The sequence below is a fragment of the Aphis gossypii genome, chromosome 2, assembly GCF_020184175.1.
Source record: "Aphis gossypii isolate Hap1 chromosome 2, ASM2018417v2, whole genome shotgun sequence".
In the NCBI taxonomy this organism is placed as follows: domain Eukaryota; kingdom Metazoa; phylum Arthropoda; class Insecta; order Hemiptera; family Aphididae; genus Aphis; species Aphis gossypii.
In genome coordinates this window covers 48,666,130-48,688,355 of record NC_065531.1, presented here as the reverse complement: position 1 = coordinate 48,688,355, position 22,226 = coordinate 48,666,130, and the positions used below count along the sequence as shown (strand labels likewise).

The following is a 22,226-nucleotide window of genomic DNA, read 5'->3' as shown; positions in this document are numbered from 1 at the left end:
TGTAACAAAACAAAAAAACTTTCAGTATTTGTAACACCAAAAGATCCACATCTAAAAGAAAGATGGTTGGATGCTCTAAATATTAAACACTTAGACGCAAATGATGTTATTTGTGAACAACATTTTCTAGTTGAATCAATTAAAAAACAAAATAATATAGTGGATAAATTAGGAAATATTATATAACTATATAAATATAGGTTATATAAATATAAATATATAAATATAAATATAAATATTATAAATATATATAACCTAACCTATATCTTCTAAGACCGTGCCAATAATCATTCATAATCAGGCGCGTAGCCTGGGGAGGTGTTACAGGTGAAGTAACACCTCCCCCTCCTTAGTCGTGGTATATTTATCTAATATGTTTTATCAAGATTAAGATACATTACAAGTAGGTATGATTTATCTTAAATCGATGTATGATATAATGTGAAAAATTTAATAGAAATAAATATTCTGAATCACCAGAAATTTAGTAATAGGTAGTTTAAAACGTAAAGCGATTACAGACATATCAGAACGACCAAGTAAATTATTTCATACACAATTAAAAGAAGAAAACGCCCCACACTAACAATAACTAATGTTACATATATAAAAAATAATATGCATTATGCACGTAGAACCAGTTACCCTCAATTACCAAATAATATCAATGAGGTTCATTCTATTTTAAACTCAGGGTTGCCAACCGGCCGGTATTTTCCCGGCCCGGCCGGTAATTCACATCCATAGACTTAAAAAGCCGGTTGCCGGTAATAACCGATAAAAAGCCGGTATTTTCAAAATAATAATTGTAAAATTATATAAAAAGCCAGTATTTCCATTTTCCATCTGAACGAGAGTTTCGATATAAATATATTAATATTATATCGTTTTTGTAAAATTGGTTATCAATTATCATATTGCTGTCAATAAATATTGTATACATTAATATATATATATTTTAATATAGCTTAATATACATTTAAAAGTTTATAATTTACTTTACCTACTACTTTATTTAATTATTTTATCATAATGTAATACTAATATTATTATATTATTATTACTAATAATTATACTTATATCAAATAAAAATTTACTGAAATTATGACCTTTTTTTTTTTTTTTTCTTACACTTGGGCCGGTATTTTCCAAATTAAAAGTTGGCAACCCTATTTAAACTGTATAGAAATTAAAACTATAGTCAACGAACAATTTGTACTATTTAATAACTCTGACAATGGGATAGTTATGTTTTCATGTCGATCTAACTTGTGCTTTTTGAGTGAAATAAGTGTATTTTACGTAGATGGTACTTTTGATTATTGTACTAAATTTTTCTGTCAGTTATTCACAATTCATGGATTACATAATGGTTTTTATATTCCACTTGTATTTTTCTTATTAAAAGATAAGCAAACCATAAGTTACTTTGAAGCATTCAAAGCAATTAATCACGAAATAACCAAAATAAATCCCACATTTACTCTAAAAATAATTTTTTTTATAAATATGTACCTATGTGATTGATAATGTTCGGGCCAGACAGTAAACTCCATGGCGACTATTACTATTATTTTCTTTATCTCCGTCGCCACCCCGCGTCGGCCCGAGCCGACATATTTTATATCATTCTTATTAAAAAATGTACTGTATGAGCCGCCGTTTTTTATTCATTCGTTCTTTTTTCGCCGCTGTCGCCCGTTGTCGCAGCGTAGTTGCGTTTTTGTTTGTGCGCCGTTTTTGTTTTGTTTTATTATATGTTGGACTTAATCGCTATTTTTCTAGTTGATTTCCGCATATTAATATATTATAATTTAACGTGCATTAAACGTGTATAAACAACGTTCGGTAAAAAGGAGGCTGTCGTTGCGCGTGTGGCTTGCATTACGCATTTTATAGTCTTCGTGTATTGCCGTCCGTCGTGTTATATTTTTTGTTACGCCACGTATGTGCGCTTGCAATATTGTTATATTCAATCGTATGGTGCAAGTTGCGTGGACCCGGAGTGAACAAGGAAGAGATGACCAGGTCAGACGTATCTCGTTTCTTTTAATATAATATTATTATTTGTTATTGATAACAACTGTTATCAGGCATATTATTCCATAATTATTTAGTATTATATTTATTAATACTTGTATTTGTTAGGACTAACATAATATTTAAATCCTCTCTTGTATACTATTTCATTTATTCAATACATATTTTTATACAGTCCATTTATTAAATATTTGTTATTTGTTATTATAATAATTACACGGGTAGCACCCAGCCTATAACGTCGAGTTATTAATCGTGTTCGCTTGAACCGAATTTCGCGACAAAACAGATAACATTATATTTTTACAATTCAATTTTATTTTTTTTATAAATAAGTATGTTATTATGACTTAAAATTTATATTATTATATTTTTACGATTCTATTTAATTTTTTTTATAAATATGTACCTATGTGATTGATAACATTATATTTTTACAATTCAATTTTAATTTTTTTTTATAAATAAGTATGTTATTATGACTTATAGTTTATATTATTATGATATTATTTTATTTTTACAATTATTAAATTTAAATTTTTTTGTATAACTTGACATATCTTTATTATGGCAATATCACTTTAAGAACCCCCTTACAATAATTAACCATAGATGAAAAGGTAACACGAACTGTGTTCGGGACGCAATTCGTTCAAAAAGGTTCGTTACCTGTTTTGATACGCAATTCGTGTGTACCCAGTGATTTCAGGTTATTTTTATCTAAAATTGTTGTATATTTCTGATATAAAATGCGTTCTTTTCCACACCACCTTTGAGGTAGAAGCATGGCGCGTTATTTTTTTCATGGTTTCTCTAGTAGGCCTAATCCATGTGTAGTTGATAACTTACACCTTGTTGTAATTGTTGTAAATTATCTGTTCGTGTTATAACGAAGATATTAATTATTATATTTTAATTCTTCAATTAATAACTTTGCCCTGATCTTCATCATTCCATCATCGTCCAACAGCAAGTTTTGAATTTTTTTGTTTACTTCTTTATTGATTTGGTTTCGCTCCTCCAAACTTGTCCTGTCCTCTGTAGTCTTCGCTTTATGTTCTTTATGTCACTTATGTTTTTACTCGAGCTCCACATTTTTTCCATTGTCTCTGTTCTCTGGGGATATTACACTTAACTGGTCCAAACATTTCCCTTTCTAATATTGATATTTTTTTTTAACTAGTTTTATTAGGAACCATGTTTTCTCTCCATACAAAATTACTGGATGGATCATAGTAATATATAATTACTTTTTCAATTATTTGATAATGATCGAAACTTAATATCTTTGATAATCCGTAATAACGCATATTTTCTGTGTGTGTTGTATTCTCAATTTTCTTAGCTATTTTAATATCCTCTGCTATTAATAGTCCATTAATTATATTTTCCAGTCTTCAATGTTGCGACAGGTGTAAATAAATAAATAATTCACTCCTTTTCATCAACATACTTGCTGAATCATTGAGAAAAATACTATGGTGCAGTAATCTAACCTAATCAATAATGTATTGGTGTAATAACTACCGCATGAGCAGATAGGATGTAACGTGGTGCCGGGATATACTATGAATATTTTCACAATACAATTAGATAAGATTTGTATGTATAAGATCTGGGTTAACAGTGAGTAGGTAGCGATTTATATATATATATATAATATATATATATATATATTATATATATTACGCCAATCGGCAGTTAACAATAGGATATATCTATGTAGGCAATACCAATTTAATATCACTTATCAGTCACAAGCAATAAACAAAGCTATGCAATAAAAAGAAAAACCTACAAATGATATAAGTAGCCATCAAACACAGCTACAACAATTAGATAATTATTTAGGACTAATCAATAAGATAAGATAAGATTAGTTCAAGATAATTATCAAGAGATATAAGGACGTTTGTATACCAGCCTAATGCGAACAGTGATATTCTACTGGTCAGCACTAAGAAAATCATATGAAAATAAATTCCTTAACTAGAAAGGAATATATTAATGAAGATTTTCGGTTCAATAAAAGACGAAATTATAAGATAGTGTAGAAGAAGGAAAAACAGAGAGTTACAAGAAATGTTTAATGAAAATAACATACCTAGTAGTGACGATCAAGAAAGGAAAACTGCGCTGGGTAAGGCATGCAATGAGGAGCCAGAACACTCTACTAAGAACGCTGTTGGAACAGAGTCCGATAGGCAAAAGACCGTTGGGAAGACCAAAATTAAGATGGAAACATATAGTTAAGAGGGATGTAAGAGAATTAGCAGGCGGAGTAAACTGGAAGGATTTTGGAAATTAATAGAGACGGCTGGAGCAGGGGCTTAAAATATTTATAGAATAGTTGGAAATTAACGACTAGCAATTTAAAATCCTACCCTAGTCCAAATAACTTAGCGCTTGTGAGAAATTCCAGTTTAACAAAGGCAAATAAATGACAAAGAGGGAACGATGAGTACAATGCAAAATGAATTGAAGCAATGAAACATTAAAAGAAGATAGTGTTATGGGCTATGAGATATCTATAAGATATCTACGAGATATCAAGACTAAGTTAGTATGACCATACCTCGTGTCGAGGGTAATGCGGATGCTACTATGACCATGACACGTGTCGAGATAGTAAGCGCATCAATAATTATAGTGCACTAATGATGCATTTGAGATGTTATTGCACATCATCAAATTCGTGTCCGACTTTGCAACAACAACTACAAGGACACCTGGTTTCACTCAGAAGGCGACAACTCGACGTAAACAAGAGACGCGCCACAATACAGGGTGATTTTTTTATCGTTGAACACTTTGTATACACTTTGTATGCAAAGTGTTCAACGATAAAAAAATCACCTAGTATATAAGGGAGCCCGAAGACCAGCAACGGCAGATGTACCAAAGCTATCAACAATTGAGTACTTTCACGACACTCAGCCACTTATTTTGTTTGTTACATGTATTTCATTTATACGCAATCTATATACATATAGGAGAACGCCCCGATTCATTCATCAACGCCCAGACCAAACCGCTGGGTATAGGGACTTCAAATTTTGTACAGAGGTTCCTTAAGCAACGTAGAGGCGCACTAAGAAAGGATTTTTAAAAATTCGCATTTTAAAGGGTTGCTAAATTTGTAATTTACGATGGAATTTTTGTTTATAAATAGTTGCTATAACAACCTGATTTATATGTTGATATATTTACATATATACATATATTTATATATTTATATATATTATACATTTAGTCATTTTTTTAAAGTTTGTATACATTTTATATAGCTATATATATATGTATTTTTTTCCAACTGTTAATCGCTGTTCAGTGTATTGATAGTGCTAATAGTACGTGGAATTCACAATTTAATAATAACAATCAATTATATATAGCCTATAGTCGAAGTTATCGGCGACCCGCGATTGCAACACACAATAGGTACGGGCGGTAGACGGTCAAAGTACAAAGATAACGTGAAATGGTGAATACGTGCTGCCTATAACTCCGTCGGCCCTACTCACCCCCCACCTTTGACCGATCAACCACCGTTGTCATAGAGTTTTCAAACGTGAATGGGGAAATGGTATCTCACATCGTTGTACCTATTACACGAGATGGTGCCTGATTATTTAATTCGCTCTCCTATCTTATGTGAAAAACTGAGCAAATGGCCAGAGAAATACGCAAGCTTATTGTGAGCCACGTAACAAAAAATTGGACGGAGTTTTCTATCATGTCTCACGACAACAATGGGAACAACCATATGAGTTCCGTTGAGTATTTTGCTGACATGTCTCAATTATATACTTATGGTGGTTTATGTGAATTGGTGGCCGCTGGACAATTGTTCCACTACGTTTTTGAAGTTAACCGCAATTATCAGCTCTATGTGCGTTTTGGTATTGAAGGTTACCTTGTGTTGAGGATGCGTTTTACGCAAAATCTCTCTAGGGGCCATTTTGATGTCTACCTGCCTAATGAGTCAGAAATATTGATCCCCAGAGAGACTCCACATTACAACAATCACCTTTCTCTTTATCCCTAAAGAAGGGTAGAAAACGCCGTACCAGATACACTGGCAATATAAGAAAAAAACAACTTCAAAACGTGGCAAAGACATATGCACTTTGTAATCCTTCAGTGAACAGATCTGCAGTTACCAGGTACCAGCTAGATAATCCTGAGGTAGGCAGAGGTGCTAGGTCTCGATATAAGCATACTAATCCTCGCCGGAAAGTTGAAAGACTGACACTTCCATGGAAAATAATGGTCAACTCAGGAATGATGTACAATCCTGACCTGGCTTATGAGACAGAAAAAACTATAGCTCTTGGTTCTATGAACCACAAGTGCAAATACTGCAATGCTCTAAAATGGAAAGAAGAAATCCCCGGACTGTGCTGCAATAATGGCAAAGTGCAGCTTCCATCTTTTGAACATTTGCCGGAACCTCTCAACAGCCTGCTTATGGACAGATACCACCCCCATCATAATCATTTTATTTACCTTATACGAAAATACAATGGGTGTTTTCAAATGACATCATTTGGGGCTAAAAAAATTGTAACAAAAAGATTTATGCCTACTTTCAAAGTTCAAGGCCAGGTGTATCATTTGGTAGGGAGTCCAGGTGTATCATTTGGTAGGGAGTCTCATGCATAAACCTGATCAGAATGCCCAATTTTTACAAGTATATTTTGTAGGTGAGGATGAGAGGGAAGTACGCTCAAGGTGCGCCAATTTTTCTGACGTCAAACCAGGGATGGTCAAACAATTGCAAACATGCTCCATAAAAAACAGTTATGTCAATCAATTTAAGACCACGATTAATGCGGCGCAAAAGAACTGTAAAGAATTTAAAGTGGTCATCCGTGCAGACAGAAAACCAAATAATGCTCATGTTGGTCGCTTTAACGCGCCAACACAAAATGAAATAGCTCTGATAATTTGAAAGTCAGCAATTTGAAAATAGAGACATCGTACTTCAAAGTCACGATAATAAACTACAGCGTATCAGTGAAATTCATCGAGCCGCTCTGCAGTATCCACTTATGTTTTGCCATGGCGAGGACGGATACTCTATTAGCATACGATTGTGTAATCCCACTACGAAATTGCCTCTTGAAAAAAAAGTTTCTGCGGCATCCTTTTATGCTTACCGAATTATGATTAGGCAAGATGAAGTTAACCATATTGTATACTTCCGCTCCCTCTTCAGTCAATTTTTGGTCGATATATACGCAAAAATTGAAACTGAAAGGTTGAATTTTATTAGGAATCATCAGAAACAGCTAATAGCTGAGAACTATATTCATCTCAAAGATGCTGTGGGGAAGAATTATGTTGATGCAACTGATCTAGGTCAAATGGTAGTACTTCCTTCATCAGTTACGGGCGGACCTAGGTATATGCATGAACGAACTCAAGATGCCATGACATATGTCCGCGTTCATGGTCACCCTGATCTATTCATCACATTTACATGTAACCCTACTTGGAAAGACATCATAGATGCACTGTTTTCTGGACAAAAGCCGCACGATCGTCATGACATTATAGCGAGAGTATTTCATATTAAAGTAAAGAAATTAATGGCACTCTTGACTAAAGGAAAATTATTTGGTGACGTACGGTGCTATATATATTCTGTGGAATGGCAAAAGCGAGGATTGCCTCACTTTCACATCTTACTGTGGCTACAGAATCGAATTTCATCAAACATAATTGATAATGTCATCAGTGCCGAAATACCAGATCCCGAGCGAGATCATCTTTTATATGACATCGTCAAAAGTAACATGATTCATGGTCCCTGCGGCAGCTTAAACCCTAATGCTCTTTGCATGAAAAAAAATACATGCAGTAAAAGATACCCTAGAAAACTTTGCCGAGAAACACAGACAGGAGACGATGGATACCCAGAATACAAGAGGAAGTCTACAAATGACGGTGGTTTCACTGTAAGAATCAAGGGACTTGATTTAGACAACCATTGGGTTGTGCCTTACTACCCAGTCTTATTACGTACTTTCAATCGTCACATCGATGTAGAGATGTGTCTTTATGTTAAGTGTATTAAGTATATCTGTAAGTATGTGAACACAAGGGCAGTGACCAAGCAGCGTTTACGATAGAAAACCAGAAGGATGAGATTAGAATGTACTCAAGTGGTAGGTATATCAGCAGTGCCGAAGCAGTAAGGAGAATATTATCATTTTCCATTCATGAACGATATCCTACAGTTTTTCATCTAGCCGTCCACCTTGGGAATGGTCAGCGAGTATACTTCACCCCTAATAACTTGGCAGAGAATCTCAATAATCCTTCTAAGACTACGCTTTTAGCATTTTTTGAGTTATGCAAAACTGACGTTTTCGCAAAAACCATCTTTTATTCGGAAGTGCCTTCTTACTTTGTATTTAAGAATAATAAGTTTCAAAAAAGAAAACAGGGGAGGAATTTAGATGGCTGGCCGACCGTAAAGAAGGACGATGCATTAGGAAGAGTGTATACATCCATCCCCACAATACTGAATCTTCGTATGCTTCTTCATAAAATTAGAGGACCAACATCTTTTTCAGACCTAAAGACTGTTAATGGTATCCTCTATAATACATTCCAATCTGCCTGTAATGTGTTACGTTTGCTTGAAGATGATAATCACTGGAATAATACGTTAAATGAAGCTTCTTTGAGTGATTCTCCTTCCAAGCTGCGCGAACTATTTACAGTAATGTTAGTATTTTGTCAACTATCGGATCCCTTAACTCTTTGGGATACACATAAAAACAATATTTCAGAGGATATTATCCGACAAATGGATGCTGACCAAAAAGATGAGGCTCACAACAAATGTTTGATACAAATTGAAGATGCAGTGCTTGCTGTAAGAGGTCAGAGTATATCAAATTATGGGTTACCTCAGCCAACAAGGACAGGAAATAACTTTGAAAACATAGTCTATCAAAGAGAGATAAACTACGACCTGGATACCTTAACAAAGGTAGTAATGAGCAACGAGGCCTTACTGACGAACGAGCAATACAATGTCTATAGTCGGATAATGCACATCATTAAATCTGATACTGGAAAATTTTTTTTCTTAAATGCTCCTGCAGGAACAGGAAAAACTTTTCTTATAAACTTGCTTTTGACAAAAGTAAGGAGCAATCGTAGTATTGCTTTGGCTGTTGCATCTTCTGGCATTGCTGCTATGCTTTTGGAGGGGGGAGGACAGCCCACTCAGCATTCAAACTTCCTCTCGATCTCATTAACATCGAAACGCCAATGTGTAATATACCACAACAAAATAATATAGCCAAAAAACTTCGCAATTGTAAGTTAATTGTTTGGGATGAAAGCACTATGGTGCATAAAAGAGGTTTTGAGGCACTTGATAGATCTTTTAAAGATATAAGAAATAAAAATGAAGTGATGGGAGGAGCAACTGTTCTTTTAAATGGAGACTTTAGGCAAACTCTACCACTTATACCAAGAGGAAGTCCAGCAGATGAAGTTAAGGCTTGCATAAAAGCTCTTATTTATGGCCGTTAATGGAACAAATTTCTCTCAAAAAGAATATGAGGGTCCACCTTGGAGGTGATGTCACAGCTGGAAAATTCTCTGAACTTCTACTCAAAATAGGAAATGGAGATTTTCCCGAGTTAACTGGGAAGTTGGTTATCACTAAGGATTTAGGTTTAGTAGTGTCAACACTACAAGAACTTATAGTTCAAATTTATCCTGATATTGCCGATATAAAAAACAAATTGATGGATTGGTTATGTGAGCGCGCTATTTTGACCCCTAAAAATGACAAGGCAGCTGTGATTACTGAAATTCTTCTTAAATTATTTAAGGGAACAGAAATGGAGTATAAGTCTATAGACATGGTACTGAAGACAGATGACGCAGTTCACTATCCTGTGGAGTCCCTCAACGCACTTAATCTCCCTGGCTTTCCAGCACATAAGTTAGTCCTTAAAGTAGGAGCTCCAATTATGCTGTTGCGAAATTTCCACCCACCCAAACTCTGCAATGGTACTCGACTGTGCGTGAAAGCACTCCAAAACAATGTAATTGAGGCAACAATAATTACATGTTGTGCTCAAGGAGAATCAACGTTTATACCACGTATACCACTTTTATCATCAAACTATCCATTCGAATTTAAAAGACTGCAGTTTCCTATCAAGGTAACTTTTGCAATGACTATAAATAAGTCGCAAGAGCAGTCGTTGAAGATAGCAGGGATTGACTTGAGTGATGACTGCTTTACACATGGGCAATTTTATGTGGCATGCTCCAGAGTTAGTTCCCCTACAAGCTTAGTCATTCTTGCCCCAAACGGAAGAACAACCAATTTAGTTTATAAGGAGGTTCTATACTTAGCTGCAGTATGCAGGCCACCCAGCGCCTATGACCAGTACCGTTCGACCTACCGTTCGAGTCACCACGTTACCTACCGACCGACCGCTCATCGCTAGTTTGTTACCATTACCGTCATTGTTTTTTGTGTATCTTTTTTTTTGATCACGTACTGTCATCACTACCAGTATCGTTCACCAACCATTACCTCAAGCCGTTGATTGTCCAGCGGACTGCTGTCGCCTCAACACGGTTTTTATATATATATTTTGTTATTATTATTGTAGCTAGTTTTACCTAATTTTATTAGTATTTATTTGTATTAATTATTGCCCTCCGCTGGCCAGCACTATTGTGCCCCCTACTCCACCTAAAGTATTATTATTATTATTATCATTTTATTTCGAATAGTAGCACCCGGTGACACCGTGGCAAACATAAGTTGTTGCACCATTATTTATCTTTTGATTCTCGCATACCGATTATACAGTCCATTTCTACCTCCGAACAGTTTTGTATCATGGTCCTTCGAGCCGGATGTACACAGCAGCAGCGTAGGCAATCTCTGTCACATGAGCTGTCACAAAATCCATGTAGTTCGTAAGTCGATCTGGTACAAGTAACTTATCGTCGCACTCGTACTTGTCCTATTAGTGGCAATTCATTGTGATAACACTTCCAAGCATCCATCGCGTCTTGGGGCAATGGGTCATCCCATTCAACTCCCAGTGACCATTAATATTTCATAAGCTTCTTGAGATGAGTGGTTACGGGCGCTAACAGTCCAATAGGGTCGTAAATACGCGCGATTTCCGATAAAATATGACGTTTGCTAAACTGTATAGGATTAGTTTGGTGTTGATAGGTTAATACGTCACTATTTGGCTCCCACTTTAAACCAAGTACTTTGGTAAACTCAATTTCACCTCCGTTAAACGCAACGTTTTGGTTTTGTCGATGTTCTTTGGGTAAGGCGTCTAATACCTTAGCCGAGTTACTGGACCATTTACGAAGTTCAAACTGCCCCTTCTTTAGAACTTTTATGAGATTTTGTTGAAGTTGAAGCGCACTTTCTACACAGTCAGCACCAGTGACCACATCGTCCACATACAGATCGTTACGCAGAACTCGCTGAACATCCGAGTAGCCACCTGCTTCGTCGCTGGCTAATTGAAGTAGCGTTCTTATTGCTAAGAATGGTGAAGATCGTTGACCGAAGGTCACAGTGGTCATTTCAAAAGTTTGAATAGGTTCTGAGCTTTGAAATCGGTAAAGGAGCCGCTGATATTGTCTATGTGCGGGAGTAACGATGACTTGTCTGAACATTTGTTTAATGTCAGCTGTAAGCCTGTAACCACAACTTCATGTACCCTGAACCTGATGATTATACCCGGCAAGTCTTGTTGTAATTTTTTAAACCACGTTACCTACCGACCGACCGCTCATCGCTAGTTTGTTACCATTACCGTCATTGTTTTTTGTGTATCTTTTTTTTTGATCACGTACTGTCATCACTACCAGTATCGTTCACCAACCATTACCTCAAGCCGTTGATTGTCCAGCGGACTGCTGTCGCCTCAACACGGTTTTTATATATATATTTTGTTATTATTATTGTAGCTAGTTTTACCTAATTTTATTAGTATTTATTTGTATTAATTATTGCCCTCCGCTGGCCAGCACTATTGTGCCCCCTACTCCACCTAAAGTATTATTATTATTATTATCATTTTATTTCGAATAGTAGCACCCGGTGACACCGTGGCAAACATAAGTTGTTGCACCATTATTTATCTATTGATTCTCACATACCGATTATACAGTCCATTTCTACCTCCGAACAGTTTTGTATCATGGTCCTTCGTACCTAGGATGTTCCTAAGAGATTGAACAGTGATCGGGGTATATATATATAAAAAAAAATATTTCCGTAAGTTAAAACGTATGATACACATAATATAATAATTAAATTTAAATTTAAGTTATATAATAAGTTATTGGTGCAGCGACCTTATTACGTAATCGCCGTGTGAGGAAAAGTTGTCGTGGAGATTAAAGTACGCTTGCGCGACGGCACCGTCGTTGTATTTATAATTCGTTAGTAGGTCATCGACTTCGATAGTAATTTATAAATAATATACTATATACTTATATAATAATTTATCAAATGATTATTATTAATTGAATTTTGTCTAACACCACTGCAATGGGTGTATACGAAGGGTCAAAGGAACGTTTGGTTGGTCTTCAGAATAAAGTACAACGCGTGTATGACGACGGTGAAGCACTTACAAAAGACCAATCGAAGACAGCCAGATCAAAATTCAAAATAATGTATGCGTCGTTAGAAAGCATATTTAACGATTTTGAAACGCATCTTACAGTTGTTATACGTCAACAGTGTAAAGGCGGCGCAAGCGGACCAGACGGAATAGATACAGAAAAAGAACGTGCTGCATTTGAAGAAAAATATATTGGTTGTAAAATCCTCGCAGATGAGCATTTACCAGAGTCAATTGCCGAGGCTAGTTTGAACCAAACGTTTATGGAGAGAAAAGTTCCTCAGATCAATATTCCGGTGGAAAAATTGCCAGTACCTCACTTCAATGGCGACCAAAAAGAATATACGAGTTTCCGCAACCAGTTCAATGTACTAGTACATAATAATGAAGTTTTTAGACCGGTCATTAAGTTGAGTTTTTTAAAGGCGTACTTAGAGGGTGAACCGCTAAAACTTATAAACAATCTAATGCTCAGTGATGAGAATTACGAGCTCGCATTGAATATTTTAGACAAGCGGTACTCAACCTCAATCGTTGGGTTCCACGATAAACCTAACGATTTTACCATTTTATACCAAGTAGCGGCGGACTCGCTTAACTGGTCTTGTATCAATCGTACCCATTCGGATGGTGGAACGCCGGAATTACGGAATACCGACTCGCAACTCTCGATAAAGTTTTTCGGGTCCTAGTATTTTTTTCCGGCGAACTGCGGTGGAGTTTATTTAAAATTAAAACTAAAGGCCGGATTTCGCGTACTCGCGAAGGTCTCCGTTTGCCCTGTACCGGACTGTTGTACTGTTGTACTGTTTGACTGTCACATGTAAATAGTACCAGAAGCCACATCCGAACCGGAACAGGCTTATTACACTCCACATCAAGTAGTGATTAAACCTGACAGTACTACTACGAAAGTGAGAGTTGTGTACGAAGCGTCAGCTACTACTTCGAACGGGAAGTCGTTGAATGACAACCTTTATCCTGGTAAAAAATTACAACAAGACTTGCCGGGTATAATCATCAGGTTCAGGGTACATGAAGTTGTGGTTACAGGCTTACAGCTGACATTAAACAAATGTTCAGACAAGTCATCGTTACTCCCGCACATAGACAATATCAGCGGCTCCTTTACCGATTTCAAAGCTCAGAACCTATTCAAACTTTTGAAATGACCACTGTGACCTTCGGTCAACGATCTTCACCATTCTTAGCAATAAGAACGCTACTTCAATTAGCCAGCGACGAAGCAGGTGGCTACTCGGATGTTCAGCGAGTTCTGCGTAACGATCTGTATGTGGACGATGTGGTCACTGGTGCTGACTGTGTAGAAAGTGCGCTTCAACTTCAACAAAATCTCATAAAAGTTCTAAAGAAGGGGCAGTTTGAACTTCGTAAATGGTCCAGTAACTCGGCTAAGGTATTAGACGCCTTACCCAAAGAACATCGACAAAACCAAAACGTTGCGTTTAACGGAGGTGAAATTGAGTTTACCAAAGTACTTGGTTTAAAGTGGGAGCCAAATAGTGACGTATTAACCTATCAACACCAAACTAATCCTATACAGTTTAGCAAACGTCATATTTTATCGGAAATCGCGCGTATTTACGACCCTATTGGACTGTTAGCGCCCGTAACCACTCATCTCAAGAAGCTTATGAAATATTAATGGTCACTGGGAGTTGAATGGGATGACCCATTGCCCCAAGACGCGATGGATGCTTGGAAGTGTTATCACAATGAATTGCCACTAATAGGACAAGTACGAGTGCGACGATAAGTTACTTGTACCAGATCGACTTACGAACTACATGGATTTTGTGACAGCTCATGTGACAGAGATTGCCTACGCTGCTGCTGTGTACATCCGGCTCGAAGGACCATGATACAAAACTGTTCGGAGGTAGAAATGGACTGTATAATCGGTATGCGAGAATCAAAAGATAAATAATGGTGCAACAACTTATGTTTGCCACGGTGTCACCGGGTGCTACTATTCGAAATAAAATGATAATAATAATAATAATACTTTAGGTGGAGTAGGGGGCACAATAGTGCTGGCCAGCGGAGGGCAATAATTAATACAAATAAATACTAATAAAATTAGGTAAAACTAGCTACAATAATAATAACAAAATATATATATAAAAACCGTGTTGAGGCGACAGCAGTCCGCTGGACAATCAACGGCTTGAGGTAATGGTTGGTGAACGATACTGGTAGTGATGACAGTACGTGATCAAAAAAAAAGATACACAAAAAACAATGACGGTAATGGTAACAAACTAGCGATGAGCGGTCGGTCGGTAGGTAACGTGGTGACTCGAACGGTACTTGGTCATAGGCGCCGGGCGGCCTGCATACTGCAGCCACGCATTTGCCGATATGAACCGGTACACCGCAGGTAACTGTTTCACGTTCCGAACAATAACAGTAAAAATAAGATGCAGCTGAGAATTACGAAATGAAAAGATATGGAAAGAATTCAATAACATACAAAGCCATACTACAGTAACGATAGACAGGGTAGTATAAATATGGGGGATCTGGAGCTCCTACCCATTAAATTTTACATGTAAAAGCATAGGCTCTTCTGTAAAAAATATATATATAATATTCTGATGTACATTTGTATTTAAATTTTTTTTAATTTTGTAATTATTCTATCTTTTCATTTCATAATCTCAGCTGCATCTTAACCTAACGGCGGGTTTTAAAAGATAATTTTTTTAAACAATAGGTAAAAAAGCGAACTATCCAATTTTTTGATTTACGCCGTGAAGAACTTATTTCTGGTGGAACATCCATTATGTGATTAAAAGAATGTTGTCCAAAATTCTCTTCATTCTGTTTCAATTGTGTCGGAACTATAAAATTAAAATCTTTAATAATACGAAGTACTTGTAAGAATTATTTGAGATATCTAAGCGAAGATTATTTTTACCTTTATTAGAAATAGAGCTTAAGTCCATTACAAGATCTTTATTCGAATCGCTTTTATGTATCGAAATCGATCTTTTCTTCGCCATAGTATTTAATGTGAACTTGTGAGGTGGAATACAGCTCAGGGTCTCTACACTTTCATCCCTTTGGCGATTACTGCCGTTCTGTACTACATCATTATCCTTTACTTGTTTTGAGACTACGCAATTTAATAGATAATGAATATGAGGAAAAAATTGGCTAAGAAACTAAATATTTTCTTATGTATAATAAAGGAGAAATATTCTTACTGTTATCACAAGAGGAATTTAATTCCATGACAAGATTTTCATTCGGTTCGCATTTCGGCATTGGCATAATGAACTCTTTTTCAAGCAGATTCAACTTGTATGTATTGTTTGGAATACAAACTTTGTTCTCAACACATTCATCCCTTTTATGATCGCTCCTGTTTAGTGCTACATTATTAACCGAACTTGGTTTTGAGACTTTGAAATTCACAAGAAAATATAAATGAGGGAATAATCGATTATGAAACTAAATCCTTTTTATAAATATAAAAAATGAATAATATTATTACTGTTTTCACGAGTAGCGTTTAATTCCGTGATATGATTTTCATTCGAATTGCATTTCGGCATTGGCATAATGAACTCTTTTTCAAGCAGATTCAACTTGTATGTATTGTTTGGAATACAAACTTTGTTCTCAACACATTCATCCCTTTTACGATCACTCTTATTTGGTGCTGCATTATTAACCGTAGTTGGTTTTGAGACTATGAAATTCACAAGAAAATATAAATGAGGGAATAATCGATTATGAAACTAAAACCTTTTTATATATATAAAAAATGAAAAATATTATTACTGTTTTCACGAATAGCGTTTAATTCCGTGATATGATTTTCATTCGAATTGCATTTCTGCATTGGCATAATGAACTCTTTTGCAAGCGGATTCAACTTGAATGTATTTTTTGGAATACAAAGTTTGTTCTCAACACATTCATTCCTTTTATGATCACTCTTATTTGATGCTGCATTATTAACCGTAATTGGTTTTGAGACTATGAAATTCACAACAAAATATAAATGAGGGAATAATCGATTATGAAACTAAAACCTTTTTATATATATAAAAAATGAAAAATATTATTACTGTTTTCACGAATAGCGTTTAATTCCGTGATATGATTTTCATTCGAATCGCTTTTCGGCATTGGCATAATGAACTCTTTTGCAAGCGGATTCAACTTGAATGTATTAGTTGGAATACACACTTTGTTCTCAACACATTCATCCCTTTTATGATCACTCTTATTTGGTGCTGCATTATTAACCGTAGTTGGTTTTGAGACTATGAAATTCACAATAAAAAATAAATTAGGGATTAAACAATTTTGAAACTAAAACCTTCTTATATATATAAAAAATGAAAAATGTTATTACTGTTTTCGCGAGTATTGTTTAATTCCGTGATATGATTTTCATTCGAATCGCTTTTCGGCATTGGCATAATGAACTCTTTTGCAAGCGGATTCAACTTGAATGTATTTTTTGGAATACAAAGTTTGTTCTCAACACATTCATTCCTTTTATGATCACTCTTATTTGATGCTGCATTATTAACCGTAATTGGTTTTGAGACTATGAAATTCACAACAAAATATAAATGAGGGAATAATCGATTATGAAACTGAAACCTTCTTATATATATAAAAAATGAAAAATATTATTACTGTTTTCACGAATAGCGTTTAATTCCGTGATATGATTTTCATTCGAATCGCTTTTCGGCATTGGCATAATGAACTCTTTTGCAAGCGGATTCAACTTGAATGTATTAGTTGGAATACACACTTTGTTCTCAACACATTCATCCCTTTTATGATCACTCTTATTTGGTGCTGCATTATTAACCGTAGTTGGTTTTGAGACTATGAAATTCACAATAAAAAATAAATTAGGGATTAAACAATTTTGAAACTAAAACCTTCTTATATATATAAAAAATGAAAAATGTTATTACTGTTTTCGCGAGTATTGTTTAATTCCGTGATATGATTTTCATTCGAATCGCTTTTCGGCATTGGCATAATGAACTCTTTTGCAAGCGGATTCAACTTGAATGTATTTTTTGGAATACAAAGTTTGTTCTCAACACATTCATTCCTTTTATGATCACTCTTATTTGATGCTGCATTATTAACCGTAATTGGTTTTGAGACTATGGAGTTCACAATAAAATATAAATGAGGGATTAAACTATTATGAAACTAAAACCTTCTTATATATATAGTCCAGTCATTTAAGCTTCATTAAAGGTTTTTTTAGGAATTTATTTGGATAGTTTTTAAACTTTGCAGAAAATTTGGTTGTGGGCTCCTGATTAACCAAAAAAAAAGTCTCAGTCTCTCCTAGGCCCGGTAGTGTCCGCCATCTCGTATTTTATGTGCAATTTTACAGTGTTTTTAAATTATATTTAAAGATATTCATTTTATCACATAAATACTCTCACATAATAATTTACTTACCAAATTTACAACAAATATGTATATTTATATTTTTTTTATTTTTAATAGATGGAATGTTAAATTCATCCTCGCGTTGTGATATTTGATGTTGCGCGCGTTGATTGTTTTAATTATAGGTAGTGCACTGTGTGGCGTAGCTTGTATAGTTACGAGGCGGACTAAATTGTAATCGAAAAACGTAACAACTCCAATGCAAATGTATTTTATTATCAATATCGCAAGATTTAAGACATTTTGGAAAAATAAATGTCAAAATATTTTAACCAGCTAACGAAGATGGTCTTTAAAATAATTTTCTTAACATCAATTTAAATAATGTTGGTGTAAAAGATCAAATTGTATTACCTTTACATAATTTATTATAGATATTAAGAGAATTTATCAACAATCTTACTATCCTAGGGTGAACTGCATTTATAATGAACATAACCAAAGAATAAATAATTATCACAATCAATAATAATACTATAAATACTGTATTGCATTACGCATCAAAAAAATGTTCATCTTTGAACCAAAATACCTGTTTCGTTACTTTTTATCAGCTAATGTACATTATACAGTAAAGCTACTATGTATATTATAGCAGCGATTCTCAACCTGTGGTATGCGTACCACTAGTGGCACGTGGAAAGCTCATTGGTGGTACGCGAAGAAAATCTTCCTTTATAAAAAACATAAACATATACATTATTATTAACCAAAAAGCAAAAAAAAAAAATGGTGAGATGGCACGTATTTTCAAACTGTGTAGGTTATACGCGAATACAAAAAAGTTGTAATAATAATATCATAATATTTTACTTGTAAGGCTCGTGATATACTAGCGAAAAGTCCAAATTGATCAAATATCATTGAAAATAATATAATATAATATTTAATATCGTTGGGTTAGGAATTTTTTATTTACTTATAAAAAGGAAGTGGTTTAAAAAATGATTTAAGTACGATTTATACGCCGATAACTGCAGATGAAATGTTCAGTGGTCACGCATACATGATACATGTATATTGCATACTCTAGAACTGTGAGAGGACATACGTTGGTTTATTTGGACCTTTGAAATATCATTCATTCAATTTCGACAAATTAAATTTTATATGATACTCAAGATGAAAACGAAATTTTACATGGTCAAAGCAATCCTTTACTCAAATGCAAACGTACATAGAATGTATTGTAATATTTGTAAATAATTTATATGCATTATTATTATTTATTACTTCAAAAAAAAATCGTTAAAAAATGTAAATAATTTATGTTAAAAAATATTTGTTAATTGTGTACTAAATAAACATCTTAATCATTACTTAAGATACCTAATACACGTTGTAGAACTAAACATTTTGAAAAATTAGCCACACATTTTTAAGTACAAGTACTTTAAATAAAATATAGACTATAGTGTACCTTTGTCTATAAACATAAAGCGTAATATCTATTTATCAATAGTATACAATATAAATTATGAAATGCTACTATGTTAGTACATGCAAAAAACGTAAAAATTTTGTTTTTTAGCTTATACGGGTGAAACGCGCAACATGTATATAGACTATTAAAGCGCGCCTCATCAAATATTACAACGCGCGGGTGGATTTCACCATTTACCTATTTAAGCTACAAAAATATATAAACATACATATATATATATATATTGTAAATTTTTTCAGCAATATTTTTGTGATAAAATTAATTTTTTTAAGATAATTTATGAAAAAATTCACATAAATTCCAAGATGGCGGACACTTCCGGACCTCAGAGAGATGGCGAATTTTTTTTGGTTAATAAGGAACCTACAACCAACCTTTCTGCAAAATTTTAAAACTTTCCGATTTAATTCCAGCAAAAATCGTTAAATTACTGGAATAATAATAAATGAGGAATATTTTTACTGTTATCACGAGTTGAATTTAATTCCATCACAAGATTTTCATTCGAATCGCTTTTCGGCATTGTCATTGAGAACTCCTTTGCAAGCGGATTCAATTTAAATTTGTATTGAATATTATTATTGTTCTTAAATATGTTTTCGTTCTTTTCTAATTCCGCGTTATCAGCTTTTGGTTTTTCAACTACCACTCTTGGCTCTCTATCAATAGTTCTTGACTAAACAAAATTTTTATTTTTGTTTAAATTTACAAGTAGGTTTTTACATTTGAATATTTTTATTTATATTTGTTAAATTGTATACAATTTTTTATTATTGAATTAATTTAAAATTATTACATAACTTACGACGATTAAAATATGAATGTCAAATATGCTAAATTTATCATGATCTTTGGTAAAAAAAAATACATTCCCTTATTCATATTAAATTAATTTTCGACACTACCTATTATGTTTAACCTATCCATCTTTAGATATTACATTTTAAAATGTTTTTACTCCAAATATTTTTTTACTTTTCCATTTTCTGTACTTTTTTAATATTGGTCCTACTAATCTTATCTTCAGCTTAAAATGTATATCCTGAAAACTTAATCTGAATACATGAAAAGTCAACTTTAAATTAATTAGATTTAAAACCCTTTCATTCTTAAGCCGTCGAACTATAGCTACACGTTGTACATCGTACTTAAACCATTAAGACACAATGGACAAGGATACTGTATGCAGTAAAGTATTCTATCTAATTATTCGTACGATTGATTATTTTATTTGTAAATATTAATATATTCGATTTACTATTATGCACTTATTATTATCAAAAGTGTTTCCTTTAAATTGTTGAGAGTATACTAAATCATCAAATATCATAATACAAACATTTAATACAATAAAATTATTTTTCTTATGGTTCATAAGAGTTAAGCCGGTGTCAATAACATGGAAATATTTTAAATCTAACTTTTAATTCATCCTCTTTATGTTATATCTCGTAAATCTTTACAAATATTAAAAAGTAAAGATATGACTTTTCAGTGATAAATAATTGACAATAGGTAATATGAGAAAATGACTTAATTTAATTTATTTCGTTTTTTCCTTTGTATTTGTTTGAATAAATGCCGTATACTTAAAATTTTTTTTAAATATCTTGAGAGTTAAAATCGCAAATCGATTAAGACTTGAGAACATAGGTAGGTACGCACTATACCCATAATAATGAAAAAAAATATTGAGAGTATACGACATATATGTAATATTATACCCTATGGGAATACCCCTGAATTTATTATTAGTATAATAAATATAATCATATATTGTACCTACCTGCAATAAGTTAACAATTAAGCTTCCGTCTTGTGCCAGCTTTGTCGGAAAAAGCTTATGTTGTTCTTTCTCCGTATTTTTCAATTCATCTCCCTTTTTTTCTGCCATTTTGTATACGACTCTTTGTGCGACGATTTTGTTGTCGTTATTTACGAATTTACAATAACTGTCTTCGTAAGGTCTAATGCCTCGTATATATGTTTTAACTTCTCGTAAAATCTGATGAGACAGGTTTCAGTGAAGTCTGCTTGTTTATCAATTAATAAACTTACAAAAAATATAAAAGAATAATTATTATTCTTTATAAATATTCGTTTTCATATATTTTTCAATATATCGTGAACGCGAACTATATTAGTACTATGAATACTAAAACACTAATAATTGTTTACAATCAAACTATTCAATTATTTATTAAATGACAACGGTTGTTATAATAGTTCATGCGAATTTCTTATTTTTATTTCAGCCATATAATGTAGGGAACGTTTAAAAAAAAAAAAAACATCATTCATCCGGAATTCCGAAACATAGCAAAAATTAATTTTTATTTTCATTACAGAGAAGTTTAATTTAATAAAATACTGATATATTATACATTTATACCATTCGATAATCTGTTAAAAATACATTAAATAAACTTAGACTCAGTCAATTTACTCTCTTCTGAAATTTCTGTTGATAATGTAAATTCTTTAACTAGTAGGCAAAAGTTGATATTATATCTGTTTTGTATTCTATTATTTTTGATAAAATATGTAGCCCTGACCCAAATATGGAATTTTGTAAGTCTTTCAAATTAAATGTTCCAAAATTTAATTTTATAGTACATACCTAT

General features: G+C 33.6%; 3 protein-coding genes across 12 annotated transcripts; 2 read left to right on the top strand and 1 right to left on the bottom strand.

The window, feature by feature from the left end:
* The first annotated feature begins 6,805 nt into the window (after nt 1–6,805).
* On the top strand, nt 6,806–9,597 carry LOC126549818 (uncharacterized). The gene is made up of 4 exons (XM_050200199.1): nt 6,806–6,943; nt 7,002–8,039; nt 8,150–9,334; nt 9,385–9,597. The coding sequence occupies exons 1-4, from the start codon at nt 6,806–6,808 to the stop codon at nt 9,595–9,597; spliced, it is 2,574 nt and encodes an 857-aa protein (XP_050056156.1).
* Nucleotides 9,598–9,623: 26 nt separating this feature from the next.
* Nucleotides 9,624–10,529, top strand: LOC126549817 (uncharacterized). The gene has a single exon (XM_050200198.1). It carries the CDS (start codon nt 9,624–9,626, stop codon nt 10,527–10,529), a length of 906 nt encoding a protein of 301 aa, XP_050056155.1.
* Nucleotides 10,530–15,389: 4,860 nt separating this feature from the next.
* Nucleotides 15,390–22,178, bottom strand: LOC114120460 (putative histone-lysine N-methyltransferase 1). 10 transcript variants are annotated; one of them, XM_050199527.1, is made up of 11 exons: nt 21,389–22,171; nt 20,065–20,278; nt 17,663–17,860; nt 17,373–17,570; nt 17,083–17,280; nt 16,793–16,990; nt 16,503–16,700; nt 16,213–16,410; nt 15,923–16,120; nt 15,634–15,831; nt 15,390–15,556 (listed from the first exon to the last, which is right to left on the bottom strand). In XM_050199527.1, the coding sequence occupies exons 1-11, from the start codon at nt 21,494–21,496 to the stop codon at nt 15,390–15,392; spliced, it is 2,073 nt and encodes a 690-aa protein (XP_050055484.1). In that variant the 5' UTR covers nt 21,497–22,171. The 10 variants fall into 10 exon arrangements, with proteins under 10 accessions (XP_050055484.1, XP_050055489.1, XP_050055486.1 ...); XM_050199532.1 differs by lacking the exon at nt 16,793–16,990 and having other exon boundaries at nt 21,389–22,174; XM_050199529.1 differs by lacking the exon at nt 17,083–17,280 and having other exon boundaries at nt 21,389–22,174.
* Between the last annotated feature and the right edge of the window lie 48 nt (nt 22,179–22,226).